Here is a 20,526-nt window from a genome sequence, read left to right on the forward strand (position 1 = left end):
ATTGAGCCAACAACTAATGCACACGGCTGGCACGTGCAAGCCTTCAGTTTTCTTCCTGATTCACAAATAATTTGTCTTTTAATCCATTTTTTGAATATTTTAGTCCATCTTTGTTAGGCAAACAGCTTTACATCTGCATATGGTTTACATTGTCTTTGAAAATACTGCAATTACTAATTCATTGCAATAATAAGAGAAAGTGCATATGCTCTTCACATGCATATACGAACATGTATTCAAGAACACACAACACAAAGTAATCCCAGTACTTCCATTATCATTCTCACATTTAACTGCTGGTAGAACTCAAGTAACTTTCAAAAATACCAACTTCATACAATGGCTAAAGTGATTGCAAAAACTGGATCTGCAGCTAAGTTGCAAAAATTCAACAATGCCAATTACTAACCAAACATACCGAATTGAATGAGGATCTATCAGTAATAGATTAACCAGATTAATGTGTACGTAACAGTCTCAGTGTGGTACATTGCTGCTGTTAGTTTCAAAGTTCACGTACGAACTTCTTTTTACGCTGCACACATGGTTTATGAATGAAGTCTGAATGAAAGAGAAAATTAAGGGAAAATAAGGTAAGTGACACAATATGAAATTAATCTAAGTATTTAAGCGTAGACCTCTTACGGGAAAAAAAAAGAACAAATCCTTGATCGTGATTTAAAAATGGAACGCACAAATGTGTGTCCATCGTGTCATACTATTATGCTACAGAAAAGGAATACAGATGCACTTCTAGACTGACGAATAACTGCTGACAATCATTTCATAAGGTGTCTTTTTTATGGTATTCTTAAAAAAAAAGGAAATTGATCATTGAAAAAACCACGAAAACCTCACTGTGAATTTAGTAAGGAAGAATATCATGTACAGTATTCAATGTCGCCGGTAACAAAATTAGTACGTTAATAGCTCTTTCATGTTTGGCTTTGTACTGAAGTTATTTCAAAAGATTGATTTGGGCATGGATTTAATACGATGGAGAAAGCCTGAACTGCACATGCAAGAAAATAAATAATCACAGGAAATCCCATTCTAAAGTTATCCACAATCTCTCTCTGAGTACCTAAACATAGTATCTTTAAAAAAAAAAACAAAACAAAAAACTTTCTGAAATTCAAGTGTCACTGATAACTTAAAATCAACTACTTATTTACCAATACGGTTTTCCATCTGAAACATCACTGAATTTATTTAATCAGCCAGCATTCCTGTTAGGCAACTACTGTGCACCAAAACCCCTTCGTATACTGGATTGCAGAAAAGTACAAAGAGAACGAACATTTATGAACAATTATAGTAACTGGAAATGATACTTACACATCTCCCCTCTCCATCCACCAGTCTATGCTTTTCTTTTCTAGTAACTGTGCTGTAAGTCTAAAAGTTTGTACAGTATACACTTCCAAAGTCTCAATTTCATATGGGGTTAGAACCTGCAGCATTGGCTATTTCAGATCTTCTCTTCATTAAGACATACTTCTTACATTTATCTGTATCAGAAAGCCTTTTCGGATTACTGTCTATTTCAACTTCAGTCATAGCTGATGAAAGACGTATTCTAAGCTGTTCTCTGCTGTGAAAAAGTGCTTTTTTAAAAGTTACTTCTCCCTATCTATTTTTTTTCCCCTAAAACCAATTAAAAACTTACTTCCTGAAACACAGTCACTTAATATCAGCAGCACATATTTGTCACCATTCTCTTCTTCCTCTCCTGGTTTTCCTCCTTTCCATAACTGGCTCTCCCTGTACACCAATGCTGTTTTCACAGTTTCCCAACTCCTCCCTTCTCTGTTGTCTCTCCTTAGCTTTATCTGCTTTACTTGTTCCTAAAACTCTTCCAATAACAGCTCTTCACTTTCTGCCAGTGTAGGAGCACAGCCTGTTAGGCTGCTCTTGCACCTGTGACACCTTCCATGGGGTCATTATTTCTAAGCAGCAGACTGGGAAGGACAGCTAAGACCCATCCTTGGATCAGACAGAGGTATATGTACTGTACCGAATGTCTATCTACACCACATGCTCCTTACAACATTTCAGGCAGGGAAGGACACTCAAAAGAACACTGAGTTTTGAAAGTTTTGCTGGATTTTTTTTTAAGTTACCCAAAATGGCTCATGTTATTTGTTCTTCACTTAGTGGCAGGTTTGTGAATAAAAGCATAGACAATGGCAGACAGCAAAGAGATGACCATCAACCTTGTTATCCTTGGAAGAACTCAGACTGGCAAAAGTGCGTCTGGGAACAGCCTGCTGGGCAGCTCAGACTTTGAGAGTCATCGCTCCCCAAGCTCTGTGACTACATGCTGCAGCCTCGGATGCAGCTGCCGCATTTCAGGGATTATACGAAGAAATGGCTGTGAGGTAGCTCTCCGTGTTCGAGTACTTGACACTCCAAGCTACCCTCACAGCACTCTGAGCAAAGAGCAGGTGAGAGTCACAGTGAGATCAGCCCTGGCTCACCACTTTGGGGAAGAAGGCCTGCATCTAGCTCTCTTGGTCCTGAGGGCTGACTTGCCTCTGTGTCCGGATGAAAGTGATCATGCAATTCAGTTCATCCAGGTAACAAATAAATAAATAAAGTCTCTGCCCTAACAGTAGCTCTTTTCCCTTCAGCTGACAATAGCTATGTTGATTGCAAGCTAAGAGTTGATTGCAAAAGTGAAATAGAGAACTGCAGCTGAAAATTGGGACACTTCCCAGCCCAGCAGTTGAAACACGCCATTCACAACTCCAACACCACAGCTACACTTACCACAGTAAACCTGAGAAGAGAGAGGCAAGAACTGCTCTTTTTAGTACACGGGCTTCGCACAAAGGAACTTAGGAACCAAATTTACCTATCAAAGTATGCTTTTCTCTCAGAAATTACAGTTAATGCTTTATCATGACAGATCTAGCTCGTGGAAGAGAAACGCTATCTAAAGCAAGCTAAAGTTAGGTTACCTCACTCACCTGCTCTCTGTATAGGACCAAAGCAGAGAGCAATGGGTCCAAATTCAGATGCTCGGCTTTGTCCTGCACTGTCACTACTGCTGTATCTGTTCAAGAGAAAATATCTAGAAAGTTACAATAAATTTACTCTGGCTAAGGAAAATTTCTGGTATAACTGATTTGAAGCAAATATTTTGAAGTTCCTGGGGGAAAGGTGGTTTGGTTTTTTTTTTGCAAATAGGTAAGGTACATGGGGAGAGACTGAAAAGAAATAGCTTTCTTTTCAATTGGAGATTTCTCACTAGCATGCATATGTATCTTTGGAGAAGAAAAAAAAAAGGCAGCAAACAGATATTGCTCAGTTTACCTATCTGATCAGATGAACCAGGTTTGTATGATTTATGAAGAAACAAAGGGTTTCAGCTATTGCCCAAGTCTGCACATTACACTACACATCTGTCTTACACTAATGAACTTTCTAAAAATCTTTAGGATTGGAAGGGACTTTCTGGTCCATCACATCTTATCACCTGATGTAACTGATATTATCTAAATATATAATAAATAAGCAGATTAAAATATACCAATATATAAATATATAGATAGAAAAATAGCTTTCAAAATGTGTTTGATTTGCTTTCCTGTTCTTTCAGATTACTCTGTTAGTAGGCTACTCATCACTTTTCTGGCAGTTTGAAAGTTGGTTCTAATTTCAACACACTCTTACTCATTGTTAATTTACACTTATTTGTTTTCAGTGTTACCTTTTTCCTTATACAGTTCTCAATCTCTCTATACTTCATGGTATTTATGAGAAAGCAGTATTTACTCAAACTATTTTTACTCTAAGCCAATGAAAAATCATTACGCTTCTAGTTTGAGACAGTTTTGGATCAAGCGCATGTGGGTATTAAAAGCATAAGAGATGCCACCATGCCTTTTCTCTTTAAATGAACCTTTAAAACCACTTCTGGAAAAGAAACAAAAGCATACTTAAAAATAACGAGAAAGCAACTCACTTCCGTTTCATGATTACAACTGGCTCTCAGCTTATATAATAGTTGGCTTTTTAGTTACTTTGCCCTTAGAAGACCAGATGCTGTAATTTCATCATCCACAAACCATTTGGGCAGGACAGCTGCCTGTGTGCTGGGAATATGAACAGTAATGGTTAAATTTCTGTATGTCATCCCAAGACATTAGTGTGAAGACTGCCTTCAGCAATCGGGAGCTTTCACAACGATCCTCTGCAAATTAGGGACGGCGTATCAATGAAGATGGCATATCAGTAAAAGACATTTAAATCTCTCTGGATTTTTTTTTTCTTTCAATAACATAGCCTAATGAGAGTGGCAGCTATTGATTTCATAACTAACATTAGCATTGGCTTTGAGTCCTCAGCAAATCAAGGCACTCTCCTCTCTCTCCAAAACTGATAACCTAACACTTCCTTAGACTTTGTGTGGGTTTAATTTTTTTCATCCCTAGTCTCTTAACCAGACTAATCACTAACAATGCACCAGGTTTTTCTAATTCCCTGCTTATTTTGGAAGTAGAAAGACACCCTTTAAAATAGTTTTATAAACCTTGGTATTTAGGTTACAGAGTTAAGATCATTGCAAAGTGGAGTTTATTACCAGAGCAGGCTTCTTGTCACACACGGGAGTTAGCATGATTGCACTAAAGTTGTAATTTCATTTACATCTGTAAATGAAAGCCCAATTTCTTACTCATATTAAAATTTTCTGTACTCATTAACAAAAGAGAAGCTTGTTTTCTTCATTCCCCTCCATCAGATGAATCACAGCAGTTAAAGACAACCTCTCCGGCCCATCACTTAGGTTGATGCATTTGATTTGTGTTTTTCCTGAATTGCTGAGAATAGTTCAGTTTTATGGGATCGAGCTGGAATTGCAGTTGGTGTTACATAGAAATTCATCATCTATTTTTTTTCTTAACATAAGGTGATCCAGTGATTTTTTTAAAAAAAATTTTCAAGGAGCTGTAAAAAGTGTAGAAATATGGATATGTGGAAACTACTGATGTAAACTAATGTGTGACACAGCTAAACAACCATTTTCCCTTATATAGACTTTTTTAACTGGAGAAATTCTATTAACATCTGTAGTAAAAGAACAGAGAACTGCTAGTACTGCACGACCACATATTTCCACTGAAAGTGGATGTCAGTGTCCTGGGAAGGTGAAAAAACCCAGAAGTTTCAGCAACTCAGATAGCATGAACTGGATTACTGCCAGGAAAAGAACATATAACTAGTCTGTTAATGCATAAGTGTATGAGGTGGGAGTAGGGAAAAGGAACAAGGAAAGATAACTATTTAAGATGTGTTTGTCATTACAGGAGCTTCTGGGTCCCACATGGAAGGATTTCACTGCAGTTCTACTTACTCATGCAGACAAGGCAGAAGAAGCTGGATTCAGTGAGGAAGCATACTTGCACACTGCCTCAAGTACCCTGTTGTCACTTTTGAGCTTAGTAAAGCAGAAATACATTTTCCTAGACAACCAGAAGAGCATAATTAAAGAGGAAAGAGCTATTGTCTTAAGAAAGCTCTTGAATTTTATAAGACAAAATAATTATCAAGTGCTTCTACTTAAACACAACAAGGAATAAAATTAGCTTTCTGGTGCTCATTTGTCTATTTTCTATGGTAGGTAACATTTAATAGAAATAAAAGACTAGAAGCCATCAACTGGAAAATTCCACAACCATATGGAATACCTTTGAAATATCTCTTTAGATTACCAAACTACTTGCCTTTCATAGAGTACCTCACACTACTGCATCCAGAATCCTAGCTTTAGCCACAAAATCAGAAAAAGTCAGGACTCTAAATCATGCTCCTAATATGTACGTAGTCACAAATGAGATTTTATGCTACACCAGATTGTATATTGCAGTTCCCACAGAACACAGAACTTGAGGGGAAAAAAAAAAGTTAAAAATGCACATAAGTCCCAACTGTTATGTGAGCCTCTTCGCTCAATTCTTCAAGCTTTCAGAAGTGCCCCTGGATTCCAAAGTTTGTAAAGAGCTTTCCACTATTAAAAGCTAAAATTTATCTACTGTAAAAGTATTTCCTTATCTTGACTCAGGAGTAGTTAGAATTGAGATTTTCACCTTCAAGAATTTTGTTTAATAAGACATTATTGGATATGTAGTTTACAAGGCAGATAAAATAGCTCCCATGCACTTAACGCTATCCGGTACATTTAAAACAACTAATTACTACTGCTTATTCCCAGATGCATAAAAAATTAACAGTTTAGAGGCACATAAGAAACTCATTCGAAAAAGAAATCTGTTCGTCTCTTCTTCTGCACCTGTTCCTTTTAATTTTATATCACTGTCATTTTGTTTTCTCTCCCAGTTTACTAGATGAAGTTCAAAGCCTGCAAAATTCAGTCGTTAAGTTTTTTATTTCAGTGGTTAAAAAGGCACTTACTGTTTCATTAGTTAAATAGTAACCAGTTAATTAAACATTATATTCCAAAATACCTGAAGTATTTCTAAATAGTTAATTAAAAGGTTTATTGTAAATGGTTCTAAAATAGTTTTTTTCAGATTATTAAAAAGTAGGGATTAAAGGTAGTGATTTGAGGCTATTACCATAGCAACCATGACTACTTCTACTACATTATTATGGAATAATTCTAATTGTAAAAATTGAAGAAGCTATTTCTGTTAAAACTGAAGTATCTTTTGTATATAATATCATTGCATAAAAATACATTAAAACAAAAAATCAATTCATTTTAATCCTGTTTGGGCATTGGAAACGTATTTTTTTGGTAGTATGACTATCTCTGGCAATCTATTTGCTATTCATTCTTTCTTAGTACTACCTATCATTTAGAAGGAAATATCTAGGTGGACCAGATAAAGAACTATTTTAGTAAAGCGACAGCTTTGATCTTATATAACAGCTTTGACATTGTAACAGCTTAACTGTGGGACATGAAAGTAAGTCCATTTGTGTATCTTAGGGCATAAAGGGCCATAGTTCAATCTTCCCATTACAACTGCCTGCAGACTACTGATGCAACACAGCCAAGAACAAAGTTGCAGAGGCTTATAACATATCTGAAAACTGCTTGGAAGAGGAGGAGAAAAACTACTAAAAGGTGACTAGAAAAATTAAGACAATTGTGGTTTTCACTGGACAAGTGCTAGTCCTGCACCTCTTGTAGAGCAGTTAGCGCACAAGGAACATGGCAGGAATTTTTCCTTATTGAGACAGTCTTGCTCCACAGACCCTCTAAACCTTTTAGCTGTCCAGAAAATATGCTTGCCTGCCTGTAGTTCTACCATAACAAGCCTTGGCAATTAAGTCTTGAGCACTGAGTGGTTAATGACTGTTAACAACACTTAACCTCAAGGACAGTAAGCATGGTAAATGAGTGAATTGTGAAAATGTTGGTGGCATAACACATTCTGTACCTCTGGAAGAGGAGTCAAACAAAAAAGGTATTAGTCATGCATTTCAGAGGGGTAATATATTCATGTTTTTTATTGTGTTGGCATTATTTTCCATTTCCACATCTGAAACAGCTTCTAATAACCATTTATTTATTTAATTCCGCTGTTTGCCATGGTCTCTGCCCTGCAGACTCCTTTCCCTTTCACTTCAAATGGAACTCCCTTGTATGTAGCGACACACTGGTCATTGGTATGAAGATCAGGTTGGATTTGCTCCCAAATCTTCTTCTTGGGGTTAAGTTCCTTCTCCGGATCTCCTGTTTCAAAACAAAGAATAACCTAATAGCACACAACACAGAAGGCAGAGCAAGAGCTCTATGTATGTACACATCTGTGACAGCTCAGATAGCATCACTGCACACACTTTTAAGGGAAAAAAAACATTACCTGCAATTCTCAAAATGAAAACTTTAATTGGAATTAGGAATTGTCTAGGAAATGTCTCCAGAGCCTCTCTCAAAATGCTGATCTTTCAGGGGAGAAAAGGTTGTAATGTAACAGACCACAAATACCATCAAAAGGCAGAAATCAAGCCTTCGCAAGCTGTTGGTTTACAAAATTTACTGAAAGCCAAAAGGATTCCTAAGAATTAAGTAGATGCGGACCACAGAAATACACTATTCGCCAAGACACAGGTTTGTTGACGATTTAAGTTTAGGAATTAATGAATTTTTATAAGCAATTAATATTAAGTAAATCTGGCAGGTGCCCTTACAGTTCAGAAATATTGAACTCAGATAAGAATAGTTCAGAATTAGGATACCGACATATAATTTGAGCCCCAAGTTTCAACACTGTTCTGCTACTTTTTGTACTATTTGATGACAAGCTCTAGTGCCTAAAATAACAGAAGCATTAGAGGTCAGCTTGTATTTCAGCAACTATGGCCTCAGTCTCTGCAAGTCTCAGTTCTCCGTTTCTATTTGCACACCATGATAAGCTACTTACACTCTAGATGTATTGACAGTCTAACTACATTAGCAAATCTGATCTCTAATGACCACAAGATGCAGGTTTCTTCTAATGTTTTGAAATAGTGAAGTATTTGAGTCATATTTTTCCTATTTTTAAATAGGCATGAAACGCAAATAAAGGAACAAAACAACTAAGCTAAACAAGCTGTCTTACTGTAAAGATACTGAATAAACTGCTGCCTGTTGACATAATCTAGATAAAACAAGACAACCAATTTGCTGTACAATTGTTTTCTGTTCAAAGGTCAAGCAAATTTAATCTCTTCATTCTAATACAATGCAGTATTTAATTTTAAAAAGATATTTCATTAAAAAGTTAATTATTCATATTGCTGTTGGGTGCTCTCGACCTCTTGTGTGTAACATAAGCAGGACAAATAAAAACAACTCACAAGAGCTGTTTTAAATATAATTAGAGCACATTTAAATGTTGAATCCCATGCTATTTCATTGTTGATACACATATATATATATATATATGTTTACTTGCTTGGAGTGCCATACTGGCACCATTCTGCCCAAATTATTAAAATCTTGAGTTGCAGAGCAAGCAAGAATCAAAAAACAAGTCCTACTGAACATATCCTCCTCGAGATCCTCTCAGAGAAGCCAGGAGTTCCTAAGGAAAATGAGGAGTTCACCAAGTGAGTAGAATGTCAAGTACTCTCATCTTTCACTACTCAGTCTCTCCAAAGGTTCAGGAATAAAAACTATAAGGCTACAGGGAATTTTAACATACGTGTTTCTTGTAGCTGGTTGGACTTAATTCCTGACTGGTTGACCAACAGGTGGTTAAATGAACTACTCTCATCCCACCCTGCCTATTCTGTTTTTCTCCTTTAAATGTTTTCAATGGCTTAATCTATTCACATTCTCAATGCTTGCAAAATTAAGTTACTTCTGCCTGTAGACGGGTCTAACTTCTGCAGCTTCTGTATCTGTAAACTGCGTAAGCGAAGCAGACCAGGCCAGATTTCTCTGTTACATATGCTAGCCTTGCCAGAGCAAGATTCAATAATGTAGTTGAGTTATTTCACAAGCACAGCACACTTAATATTTAAAAGAAAAATCAGTAATACCATTAATAAATTAAACATTTAGAGCTAATTGCATACTTTCACAAAAATAAAAATCCTGCTCAATGCTCAAGTTCATGAATGAAGACAGGCTTGGATTTAGACCAAAGTGAATGGATTCAGATCACAGTGAATGCATACGAACTAATAAAATCATTAAACAGAATGTTAAATCATCTATTGTGCATTTCCTTCCCCCTCCTCAAATATAAAAAGCAAGTGACTTTTTCCCAGTAAGAAAAAACCTGACTTTTATTATAAAAGACATGCTCTGGATGTTAATAAGTTTCTTTGGAATCCTGTGTCAAGCTCCCTTGGGATCTGTGGTAAACTCATATTAGATTAGCATTAGCACTGATTTTAAATACTACCAGAGCTTTAGGCAGTGCATTTTCCTATGACTTCTCCTCATCACATTCCTTCTTCCCAGAAAATATTCTTTAGAAGGGTTTCTATAAATTAAATCATTACAAGTTTAAACAATTTTATGAGCTTCTCACTCTCTTTACGTAAAAAGAACCAAATAAGAGGTCCCAAATTTTGTTAAACATGTAATTCAGTCTAGCAGTTTAAATATTACAAAAGAAATTCTCATAATAAGCAAGAAACCTCTCTACTTCATAACAGCTCGGTAACTATTGAAAGAATATATCACAGCGCAAGGAGGGGCAAAAAGATGCAGTGATGTGCAACCTTACGAAAAGTTAATACCACATAGCCCACCGTGGATATAACTGTGCAACGGAAGGAAAGCATCCATACACCAAAGCTTTGACTAAAGAAACCTGTTAAATACAGGCTAGCCACTGCACTCGAGTTTTAGCATTTTTTTATTTTTAAAGAGAGAGTTATTAACTAAATTGCCAGGTATTCCCAGAATGATTACTTAACTATATAACTTAAATAACAGGTTTGTGGTTCCTGTGGCATTTTTGGTATTGAATAGTTTTGTCCAGAGGTCAATTACACTGCTATTAGAAAGAAGATTTCACAGTTAGCTGTCAAAACTCCAAGAATTATTGGCTGTCTTACAACAATTACTGTGTAGGAGAGTATAGTATTTACAGACATGCAACTGAATGATTTATCTATAGCTTATATATCGGACCATTTCCACTGAAGGAGGATAGAAATTTGATAAAGTTCTTAATACAAAAAAGGCCCAATAGATCTTGAAGATTTACATATTGGAGTATAAAATTGTGTTAAAGTTCCCCTAAAGGCTGAAATCAAATAAACACAAAAGCACACTCCTCCAGACAACAGCATTCCTTATCAAATTACTCCTCTACGACACTCAAGGTGGTTCTAAGAAAACTCTCAAGTTTCTGTAGAAAAAAAATTCAATTGGTTTGAATCAAGATACCATTTGTTTACTTTGACTAAAATGACCAAGGAAAAGTAGCCCGTACCTCATGAATATTTTGTATGGTGGAGAGAGAAGGCTTAAAAATAGCTTGATTCCAAGCTGCTCGATAGACAGCTATGCATGTTTTAGAGTTGTTTTATTGTTGCTGCTGCTGCTTCTGTTGCTTCAGAGGTTTTCACACTTCAAACCAAAATAAGATCCAGCAGTCCTTTCTATTTTAATTTCAAGGACTCACCACCTTTAACTTTATTCTATGTCTTTTAAGAATCAAAATTGTCAACAGGATACCTGTATACCCTAACACCCGAAAATAATTTTAAAATAAACATTCCTATAACTGATTTGCTCTAGGAAAAGCTTTTTGCAACTGTGCAAAAAAATGGAGTCAGTTTAATTATTTTGATAAAACTTACCTCAATAGTCATGTGCAAGAATAGATATGCTGACTAACAGAGAATAGCACTACTACCATCCCTCACATTATTTTCAAATGCCAGGTAGATGAAGTTACATGAGATATAAGTTTGGAGTAAGGTTACGTCTTAGACAAAAACAAAGACAAAAGACCCTGCACCCCTCAAAAATGCCACATGCCCAGGCTGACTTGTACGTTGTCTTGCAGGGCTTATGCACTAGAAGGGTTTGCTCTACAGCTTGATGCTCTCTTGCACATCCATTTCCGCAGCAATAGAAAGCAGTATGAGTGTATGCTTGTATGTAACAGGTCACACATCCAACACGTAATCTATCTATATATGTGATCACTTCTAGAAGTTATCAGTGAGTACTCCTACAATTCTAGAAGTTATGAGTGAGTACTCCTACAATTTAGGCAATGCAACTGCTGAAGCCTTTCAGATCTCAGTACAGCTTACCAAACCTGCATCTCAACTAGCAAGCTTGGTTTATTTTTAATACAGAAAATTAAAAATGAAAAAAAATGCTGCAAGACTGATTTCCTTCTTAAACAGTGTTATTTTAAAATATTTTCAATCAGAGCATTGTATCGCAGCAAGCTGAGCTTTCCTCCTGTTTCAAACACCTAGACAGACCACTGCTTGCTTTATCATACGCCAATACGTATATTTTTAGAGCATCACAGTTTCAATTATGAGAAATATAAAAATATCTACATACCTATATATATATTTATGAAAGGTATTTCATGCAAATGTGTTTTAACACAGAGCTTGCCAAGAGGTTCATAAACAAAGCCACTGCTGTACAGCTAGAAATTGTCAGAGGTGCAATAGAAACATGTTAACATTCTTAAGCTATGTAGAAAACTGAATGCTACAGCATTTTTTCACATGTGAAAGCCAACTTTTGATCAACACATTCACCCTGAAGATTAATACTTTGTTGATAAATGCACACACATACAACTCCACCCAAAATGGGAAATACTGGGAGTCAGACCACTTTTTCTTAAGATAAAGTGATGCAATGATCCTGACCAGAAGATCACTGTTCATCAAGAACTCTGTGATCCACCTAACAGTTTGAGTTGAGTAGGTCTGGGTTTGTGCTGTGCTGCACGAATTCCTGGGGCGCAGGATAAATCTAGCCAGCTGACTGTAACAGAGGAGCCTGCAAGCAGCTCCCATGTGCTACCAGCAACTGAGCCACTTGTGTGTCCCCACCTCTACAGAACAGCGCAGCATTGAGTTCTCACACGACCTTCCTTTCTGTTTGACCATGGAAATGAAGAAGAAAATACAACAATGGCTCAAATGACCAAAGAGGGGAATCTCTTCTATGGACAGGGAGTGCACAGCATGCTGCACATGGATCATAAGTCTGTCTGATACTGCACCAACTCAGGGCTTCCATCATCTGTGCGACATCAGATTATACTAGTCTCCCTTTTCAGTGTCAGTTCTAATACACAGCATTTTAAACGATACTGTACAGAGTCTGAGTGCCTTTCTTACTGGGATAATAATGCACCAGCACCTCCCGAAGAAAAACACTTAAAACCATGACAGAGACAACAAAATAACAGTGCTAACAAAGACAGCAATAGGAGAAGCTGAATCTGATCATATCCCTTTCAGTCTGTGAGAATAATCAACTGGCATTTGGGTAGGAGGGAGGCAATCACCAACATGCTACATCTGTGATACTCATTTGGGTTCCCCATATGCAGGGTCAGAAACTAACCATTTTCTTAGATGAGTGGGAGTTGGAGGAAGCAGGAAAGTAAGTTTAAATTTGATTATCTTCTTATTTATATTCTGGAAAAAAAAAATACAGATTTATCAATTTAATTAAGTGGGAAGAAGTCCAATGTCTGTCTTTGGAGACCCAAAAGGCCATTTCTTCCCAGACAAACAAACAGAAAGATCCTAGTGTTTTATATTTATGAGAGGAACCTATAATATTTGAGATTTCCGCCCTCCAACCCTGTCTGTCCCTTCTTCCGCCAAAAAAAAAAGAAAAAAAAAAGAGCATACCTCAAATTCTGACATTTTCATTAGAGGGAGGAGCTGGAATCACGAACTTATTACCTCATCACTCACAATGAGACACTGGGAAAGATGCTTAATATTTGCTTACTGTCACTTGCAAAGTGCAAATATGTTTGTCCATACGTTTCAAAAGCAGAAATACTTACCGAGATTTAAAGAAAGTGGGTAATTTTTATTAAAATACTAGAGAACTTTTTCAAGTTACAGTTATTTCTCTGCATTTTCCAATTTTTGGCAGGTCGTTAAGTATTTTCAATTCTTTATTTACACACTGTCAGCATGCTAATAACAAAAAAGTTTGAATACTTCAGAAAATTTCAACAAAAAACACAACCAATTATAAAACACTGTTTTATCTGCTTCAACATTGCGGTCACCTTGGCATACCTGTTTACTCCAATTTTCCAAATACCCACTTACCAGGAAAACCTTCAAAAGTGATTCTGTCCCCAGGTACTGCCCCGGGTGGGGGAGCCAGAATTTCCACTTTTTCTGGGGAGCTGGCACACATCACCATTGCTTGAGATACTACTCCTCTCATCTTTGCAGGCTTCAAGTTACAGAGTAGTATTGCCATCCGATTCTGCATCTTGGGGGAGGAAAACAGAAGGATGTGAGTACTTAAATGCTCAGTCTTTTGAGGACTCCAATTATTTCATTATAACTAAAGAATTACAATGAAGAGCTGTTAACATGGACGAGAGAAGCATACAGTAACAGATGCATAATTTTAATGCCCAGACACCAGTAAGAAGTAACATTTAAACCACTTAAAGAGTTGGTCGCTGAATAATGGCGTAAATGCTGAATTGTGACACACTTATCACGGAAATACAAAACATGCAATTCAGAAATCCAAAAACCCGGTGATGTAATTTCACCCACATTCCATCTTTACTCAATCTGGATTAGCACTTTAGTCCACTTTCAATATAGCACTATTAACCAAACAATTTCCATTTAAAAAAACTCTACAAATTAGGCTAGGTCATAGATAAAAATTTCAAACTATGTACTGGAAATATACAGGGATTTTACATAATTAGCTCACTTGAATCTTAAATTTTATCTTATTTAACCCAAATGATTTGAATTTTTTTTAATCACCGAAAATGGCTCTATATTTTGTGCACTGCAATTTCTTAGAGCAAAACTGTAAAACTAGGCTTCTTCCTTCTTGTCTTATTTTAATAAAAATTGTAATAGCAAACTGGAGAAAACATACTTTGTTAGAGGTAACTGCCATACTTCAGCTTAGAAAACAAACCACACTTTCAAACAGAATAGAAATTAATCCAGAACATTCTGAAGAGACAGACAGAAAGTAAGGAAGCCTTAATTCCCACACTCCTAGTGCACTTACATATCTCTCTCTCTATCTCCGTATTTCTAGATTTTGGTCTTTGCGCATTACAATATAAACTTTTAACAAACAGCAGGATTAATCCTTAATAAAGCTCATATGATCAAATATTCTGAATACTGCATATTTTCCAAGTAGAAAATTTTAGAAATCAAAAACATAAATCTCCAAAATGAAGTAGTTAAAATGAAAAGTTGATCTTGCATACACTTCAAGGCAGTCCATTGACTGAAAATTTCTTAAGTTGTTACTATAGATATAAATAGCCCAAAACACAAGAAATGGCTGTAAGATGTCAGTGACTTCAAAATGCAAGTTGTAGACATTATCTAGCACTGAATAACAACTAGCAAATGGATATACAGTATAAAAGAAACAACATTTCTGCCTTTTGTACTCAACTTCAGTTTTGACTACCTGGAAAAAATTTCAGACTTCAGAGCGTTGCTTTTTTTATTACAGATTATACAATTGACAAACCAGACTGTGTTAATACAGAAATGGAGATAATCATCATCATACTAACAGGAAAGAAAACCAAACTATAATCATGCCATTCCTTTCTCTCCAATCACAGTGGCTCAAATGTTTACAAACATTGCATGACATTTCTGTATGAGAAATTGATTACTATTACAAAATTAAGAACTATTTATCAACACTTCAAACATACACATTACCCCATCACTTTTACTAGGATTCATCTTCAAACGCTTTTGAAAAACTGCTCTAACAGTAGAGATACGTGCACTGATTTCACAAAAAAATGGTAAGAAAACCCACAAGGTTAAATAAATATTTTTATAAAATAAAAAGAAAAACCCACCCCAAGATGGTCAGTCAAAACCATTGCTATTTCAAGAGCTTTTTTTCCTTATTATAAATGGGTCAATTTTTAAATTGTCTTCAGATAAATGACAATTCCCTAAGTATAGAGAAAAAAAGAAACTAGACTTAAATAAATGCATCCTAACAAAGCAAAAATTTGGGGTCGGTTTATTTATTTATTTTTAAACTAGCTGTGCCAACTTTTATAGATGGGACTTACTATGATGTTCCCAGAACACAGGGCTTCAATTACAATAGTAAACCTCTCTGTATTCATGCATACAAGCACAAAAAAAACACCTGTTTACAAACCACCAAGGAATCTGATCTTCAGGTATCATTCCATCTGCGTTGCTCTTAGAAGATCTTTTTACAGCAAGTGATAAATAAAACCCTGAAATGTGTCAGCTATAAAGAGTCAGATCCAATAATTCTACTGATGGCCACTCTCTGAAACCCCATAAATTAGAGGAACAAAAGAAACAATCTAGTTTTTCAAAAGTAACTAAAAATAAATCCAGGAGTTTCCTGACAGATAGATAAGATTGGACAGAATTTTTTTTTAACAAAAAAAAAAAAAAAAAAAAAAAAAAGGAGGGGGGGAATCTGACTCCCTTTCCCAGTATGTTAAAAGTTCTATCAGAAATACAAAGTGTAACTGAAAAGCAGCTGAAGGCAACACAGATAGACAGTAAGTGTATGTTTCTTTTTGCATAAGTGCTATTATCCAGTAAAGCAAATTCTGGTTAAGAACAATAGGGCAAGTCTCTATACTTAAAAATACACAAACAGAAGCAAGTCTATGTCTACAGGGAACTGATAAGGCTTTGGCATCTCAGGAGGTGTTTGATAAATAAATGAGCTGAGAGTAAGCAAAGGAAATTCAAATGTTATCACCTTGAAACAGTAACAACTTCCACTGGCCTTTGAAAAAGTCAATACTTTTGTTTCAGAAATCCAGGAACTTCAAAACTGACAACTCAACTAGTGAGAAACTGATTTAGTTTCAGCAAAAACGTTAGTTGATATAGTTTCTACAGTTGGACACACAGCTACTTCACATTCAGAATAAAATAATGCATTTTCCCAACATGCTGGCAGAATGAAGCATGGAGAGGGGAGAAATAAAGCTAAGAAACCAAAACGAGGAAAATTTAATCCTCAAGTTTAACACTTGTGCTTCAAGGATAAGGTCTTGGGTTTTCTGTATGGTAAATTGCTCTTTTTCTCAGGTAATCCTTGAATCACTGGTTATCAACTAACTATCCCTCTATATCTCATAATCAGATACCATGACAGACTGCAATGGTTAGTGAATATGAGTTAAAAACGAACACAATGATTGCTTTAAAACCAGCAAGTTGCAATGCCAACAGCAACAAAAAGCCCTTCTCAATTTATTACGTGCTTGTCTGGATCTTCAGTTTGCCAGCAAACATAATTTACGACTCACAAGCCTGGCTACATAGATATTTCTATTTGTTTCATATCTGAAAAGAAACACAGGAGCACTTAATATAGCCTTGAAGCATAATGCTACAAAAGCAGAGAAAAAACCTAGTTTGCTTCAAGAAAGGTGTCTTATACTACACAGAATGTGTCAGTAAGTTTACAGTCATGCTGTAGTCACTGTTCTTTACGGTTTATAGAAACATGTTTTCCTTGCAGACTAGACAAAGAAAATGAGAAGATTAGGAGTATGTACAAAGAATGTAATTACCATTCTACCTAAGAAAAAGAAAAATAAATTCCAATACCATTTGTTAATTCCTGAGTGGACATCACTAACCCTTAAACAATGATCTAGAAAGAAAAAAGATTAAGCCATCCTAGTAGAAAGAAAAAGTTTCTGCTATAAACATGAGACTACATAGTTCATAACAGATATAGCTGTAATGCATCCTCTCACAAAGAATGGTCGTAGGATAGTGTTTCTGGATGCTGATGGTGGCCTCTTTTCTTCTTGCTAAGTTTAAGAGACATGCCCTGCGTTCTTGTCCTTCACTTCTGATCACTGATATGAGGATCTCTTAGGTTAAAGGGGATTTCAGGAGGTAAAAAAAGCGACACTTGAGAATCAGCTGAATTTCAAGAATGATTGTCTCAGACAGGTATTGATGCTAGGAGCACGCAAAGATCCACTTCAAAAAAGCCAAATGCAGCTGCAGAAAAGCTGTCAATAAAAATGTTCTCCAGTTGTTCCCAGTTGCTGCTGAAAGAGCTCAGCATTGGCATGATCCACCTCATGCTTCAGTTCCATGCCCCTGTTACTCATGACACAGGTATCTGTCTATACACAATACTTGAGGGTGAAGCTTCTGACTTGGCTTCACCACCATCAGTCGTGCACAAAAACACAACGTACCACATACAAGGTGGGCATGCAAGAAGTTTTCACACCCATAAATAACTTGCGCTGCATACTGAAATGTTAATGAAGATACACATTGTGCTTCCTAACCAAAAGTAAAATCAGATGATACAAATACTACAGCCTCAAACACTCTTAAATTACCACATCAAACACTGTGACCATAAATAACTGAATTTTGGGTGAATTATGGCTATAGTACTTGATCTGATGCATACATTTTTATTTAAATAAATGGCTGTAGTCACATGCCAGGTCTTCACATTTTTGAACACTCAAAAAAACACAAAAAGATGGAAGCTTGCCCTATGAATTTACTGTTTGATAGAGATTTACCAAAACCAGACACACAAACTGACTGTTCCCAAAGAATGTGCAAGAACGATCCCTAAATCTCTGTTATTGAGTACTTTGGATTCTTTTTTCCAGACTGAAAGCAGGTTAAAGAGAAAAGACTGTTACTGCTGCTGCATTCTATGCACTTCATGTTTGTAAGTTTATTAAGGCTTTTAGGATGTTTTTTCTACATGCTTTCTTGAGAGTGGACTGCTAAAAATGAGCAATTTGAATTTTTGCCCACTGCAAATCCAGTAACTAGACACTATCTGATGATGAATGCAGAATAGTTATTGTATTCAGTCATTTTTTTCAGTTGAGTAACTTTCTGTATCATAAAAACAACAATCACAATTTTAATTGCCTCCTACATTTGCAGTCTTACCATGGGGACAGGGCGTGAATATGGATTGAAAAGGCATTTGAGAAAATGCAGCTTTTCCACAGTAAGATCAATTCGTTCATGACCTGTTTTGCAGTTGCTCTACACAACATTGCTTTAAATTGCCAAGCTTGCATTTGAGTTTAGAAGCAGCATTCAGTCAATTCCTCCCTTCCACTAACCCTCCAGAAGAGGTGTGAAAGGAAAATGTAATCTTGAAGTCTTAGGTTGCTCCCAAGACATACATAAACATGCATGTCAAACACAGAAGTGTATCAACTAAAAAAGTGTAGAGGCAGACTCTATGCCAGACAATGAAGCAAAAATATGCATTTTGGATTACACTGTTGTTTAAGCCACTCACTGCCAGCTAAGTTAAGTTCACATGCTTTTTGCTTTACTCCACGCCAAACACTTCAACAGGCTATAAAGAGAGTTGGAAGGCAAAGGTTTCAAAAGCTTGGATGATAGCAAAAAGATTATTACGGGTTCTTTGCTACATACTAGGAAACCTAAAAGGAGAGTCACATCTGTTTGGATTAGGAGTCCACTGGGTACCAATTGCATCACAGAGGAGTCAGAATAAGATCCCAGGATAGAAGCACTGCAAGCAGAAAGGAACTGATTTGGGGTAAGGCTGCTTCTCCATTTTCTGGCAAATGTTGTTAAGCATTACTTCCATTTGCATTTTATTTTTGTCTTCATGACTGTAAAAATCTTTTAGCAGAATGAAAACACATCCTATAAGCAGATGAAGGTCTTAAGATACTTTAGGGAAAGTATTACCTATTAGAAAATAATTTTGACAATACCTGATCCAGAGGAACATGTTTCACTAAACCGCTGACAACAGTCCTTGGGCTTGCTTCACCAACATCCACTTCTTCAACATACAGAGTGTCTGCATCCGGATGCTTTTCGGCAGTAATAATGCAGCCAACACGAAAGTCCAGACGAGAAACATCTACAGGTTTTGTATCACTACTTCCAGCAGCTGGCTGCTGTTTCTTTTCTTTTTTTTCACCTATTAAAGAAAGTTTAGTTCATGAAATAAACATTTTAAGGAAGCACAAATAATGTATATGACTACTGCAAGGGAAAAGCAAGCTACAACCTCAGAAATAAGTTTAAATCTAGTGTAAAACACAAGATTAAGAGTTTGCATCTCTATTACTAGCTTCCAGAAGAGAATCATCCTACATATTCCAACTTAGATTGTTACTGCAACTGTTACTACTACATTAGGACAGAGGTATTTTCTTGTTTGTAAAGTGAAGTCATCCTGAACTTTAAGTGTAGCTAACATGTATGTAGGTGACATAGACACTCTGCCAAAGGCCACATCAATAAACCTGAAAGTACTGTTTTAATAATTAGCAATTACCAGTAAGTCTTGCCATGGTGTTTCACCAGCAAAGGGAAACTAGACAACCACAAGTCATCAGGTTACTAGTGCTTAACGACAGCTCCTGACTTTGGACAATGCTAAGTCACTGCAAATGCACTGTTACAGTTGCAAAGTAACCCTTCAAGACGACCTTAGCTAACATTCTTTGCTTCCCAAATATACTAGTGTGTGAAAACGCTCACGTCTTATGAGGTTCCACTGATGCAGAGTCTTTATCCCATGGCAATGCAAGGGTTTATCATCACCCATACATACTGTATAGCATAAACCAGCACTGAAGTACCACTCCCCATACTCAGCTGCTTATTTAGATATTCCTTTTGAGATGAGCAAGTTACTTATAAAGACTGTCCTGTTTAAAAGACATTCAAGATTTGTTTTACAACTATAATCCCTGGGTGATTAAGAAATGTCTAAGAAGTGCTTACTTAAAATAAAGCATATTCTGTCATTCTTTCATCCGAGATAGCTTACATACTAATGCAAACTAAACTCCC

General features: G+C 36.3%; 2 protein-coding genes across 2 annotated transcripts in view; one reads left to right on the forward strand and one right to left on the reverse strand.

Moving 5' to 3' along the window:
• Positions 1 to 527: 527 nt before the first annotated feature.
• Positions 528 to 5,642, forward strand: GIMD1 (GIMAP family P-loop NTPase domain containing 1). Its single transcript, XM_009703923.1, has 3 exons — positions 528 to 593; positions 2,164 to 2,579; positions 5,313 to 5,642. The coding sequence occupies exons 2-3, from the start codon at positions 2,187 to 2,189 to the stop codon at positions 5,583 to 5,585; spliced, it is 666 nt and encodes a 221-aa protein (XP_009702225.1). The 5' UTR covers positions 528 to 593; positions 2,164 to 2,186; the 3' UTR covers positions 5,586 to 5,642.
• A 1,829-nt stretch (positions 5,643 to 7,471) lies between these two features.
• AIMP1 (aminoacyl tRNA synthetase complex-interacting multifunctional protein 1) overlaps positions 7,472 to 20,526 on the reverse strand; it is a 29,024-nt gene continuing 15,969 nt past the window's right edge. The window contains exons 5-7 of the mRNA XM_009704035.1: positions 19,434 to 19,645; positions 13,762 to 13,930; positions 7,472 to 7,708 (exon numbers count right to left, since the gene is read on the reverse strand). Coding sequence (XP_009702337.1) covers positions 7,542 to 7,708; positions 13,762 to 13,930; positions 19,434 to 19,645 — 548 coding nt within the window. The 3' untranslated portion in view covers positions 7,472 to 7,541. The remainder of the gene's footprint in view (positions 7,709 to 13,761; positions 13,931 to 19,433; positions 19,646 to 20,526) is intronic.

The sequence above is a fragment of the Cariama cristata genome, unplaced genomic scaffold (assembly GCF_000690535.1).
Source record: "Cariama cristata isolate BGI_N322 unplaced genomic scaffold, ASM69053v1 scaffold7940, whole genome shotgun sequence".
NCBI classification, from domain to species: domain Eukaryota; kingdom Metazoa; phylum Chordata; class Aves; order Cariamiformes; family Cariamidae; genus Cariama; species Cariama cristata.

Excerpts from the sequence above, each read along its gene's own strand:
- GIMD1 (XM_009703923.1), top strand. The coding sequence starts at position 2,187 with ATGGCAGACAGCAAAGAGATGACCATCAACCTTGTTATCCTTGGAAGA. Across the intron at positions 2,580-5,312 it reads ATGCAATTCAGTTCATCCAG|GAGCTTCTGGGTCCCACATG; the intron begins GTAACAAATAAA and ends TTGTCATTACAG.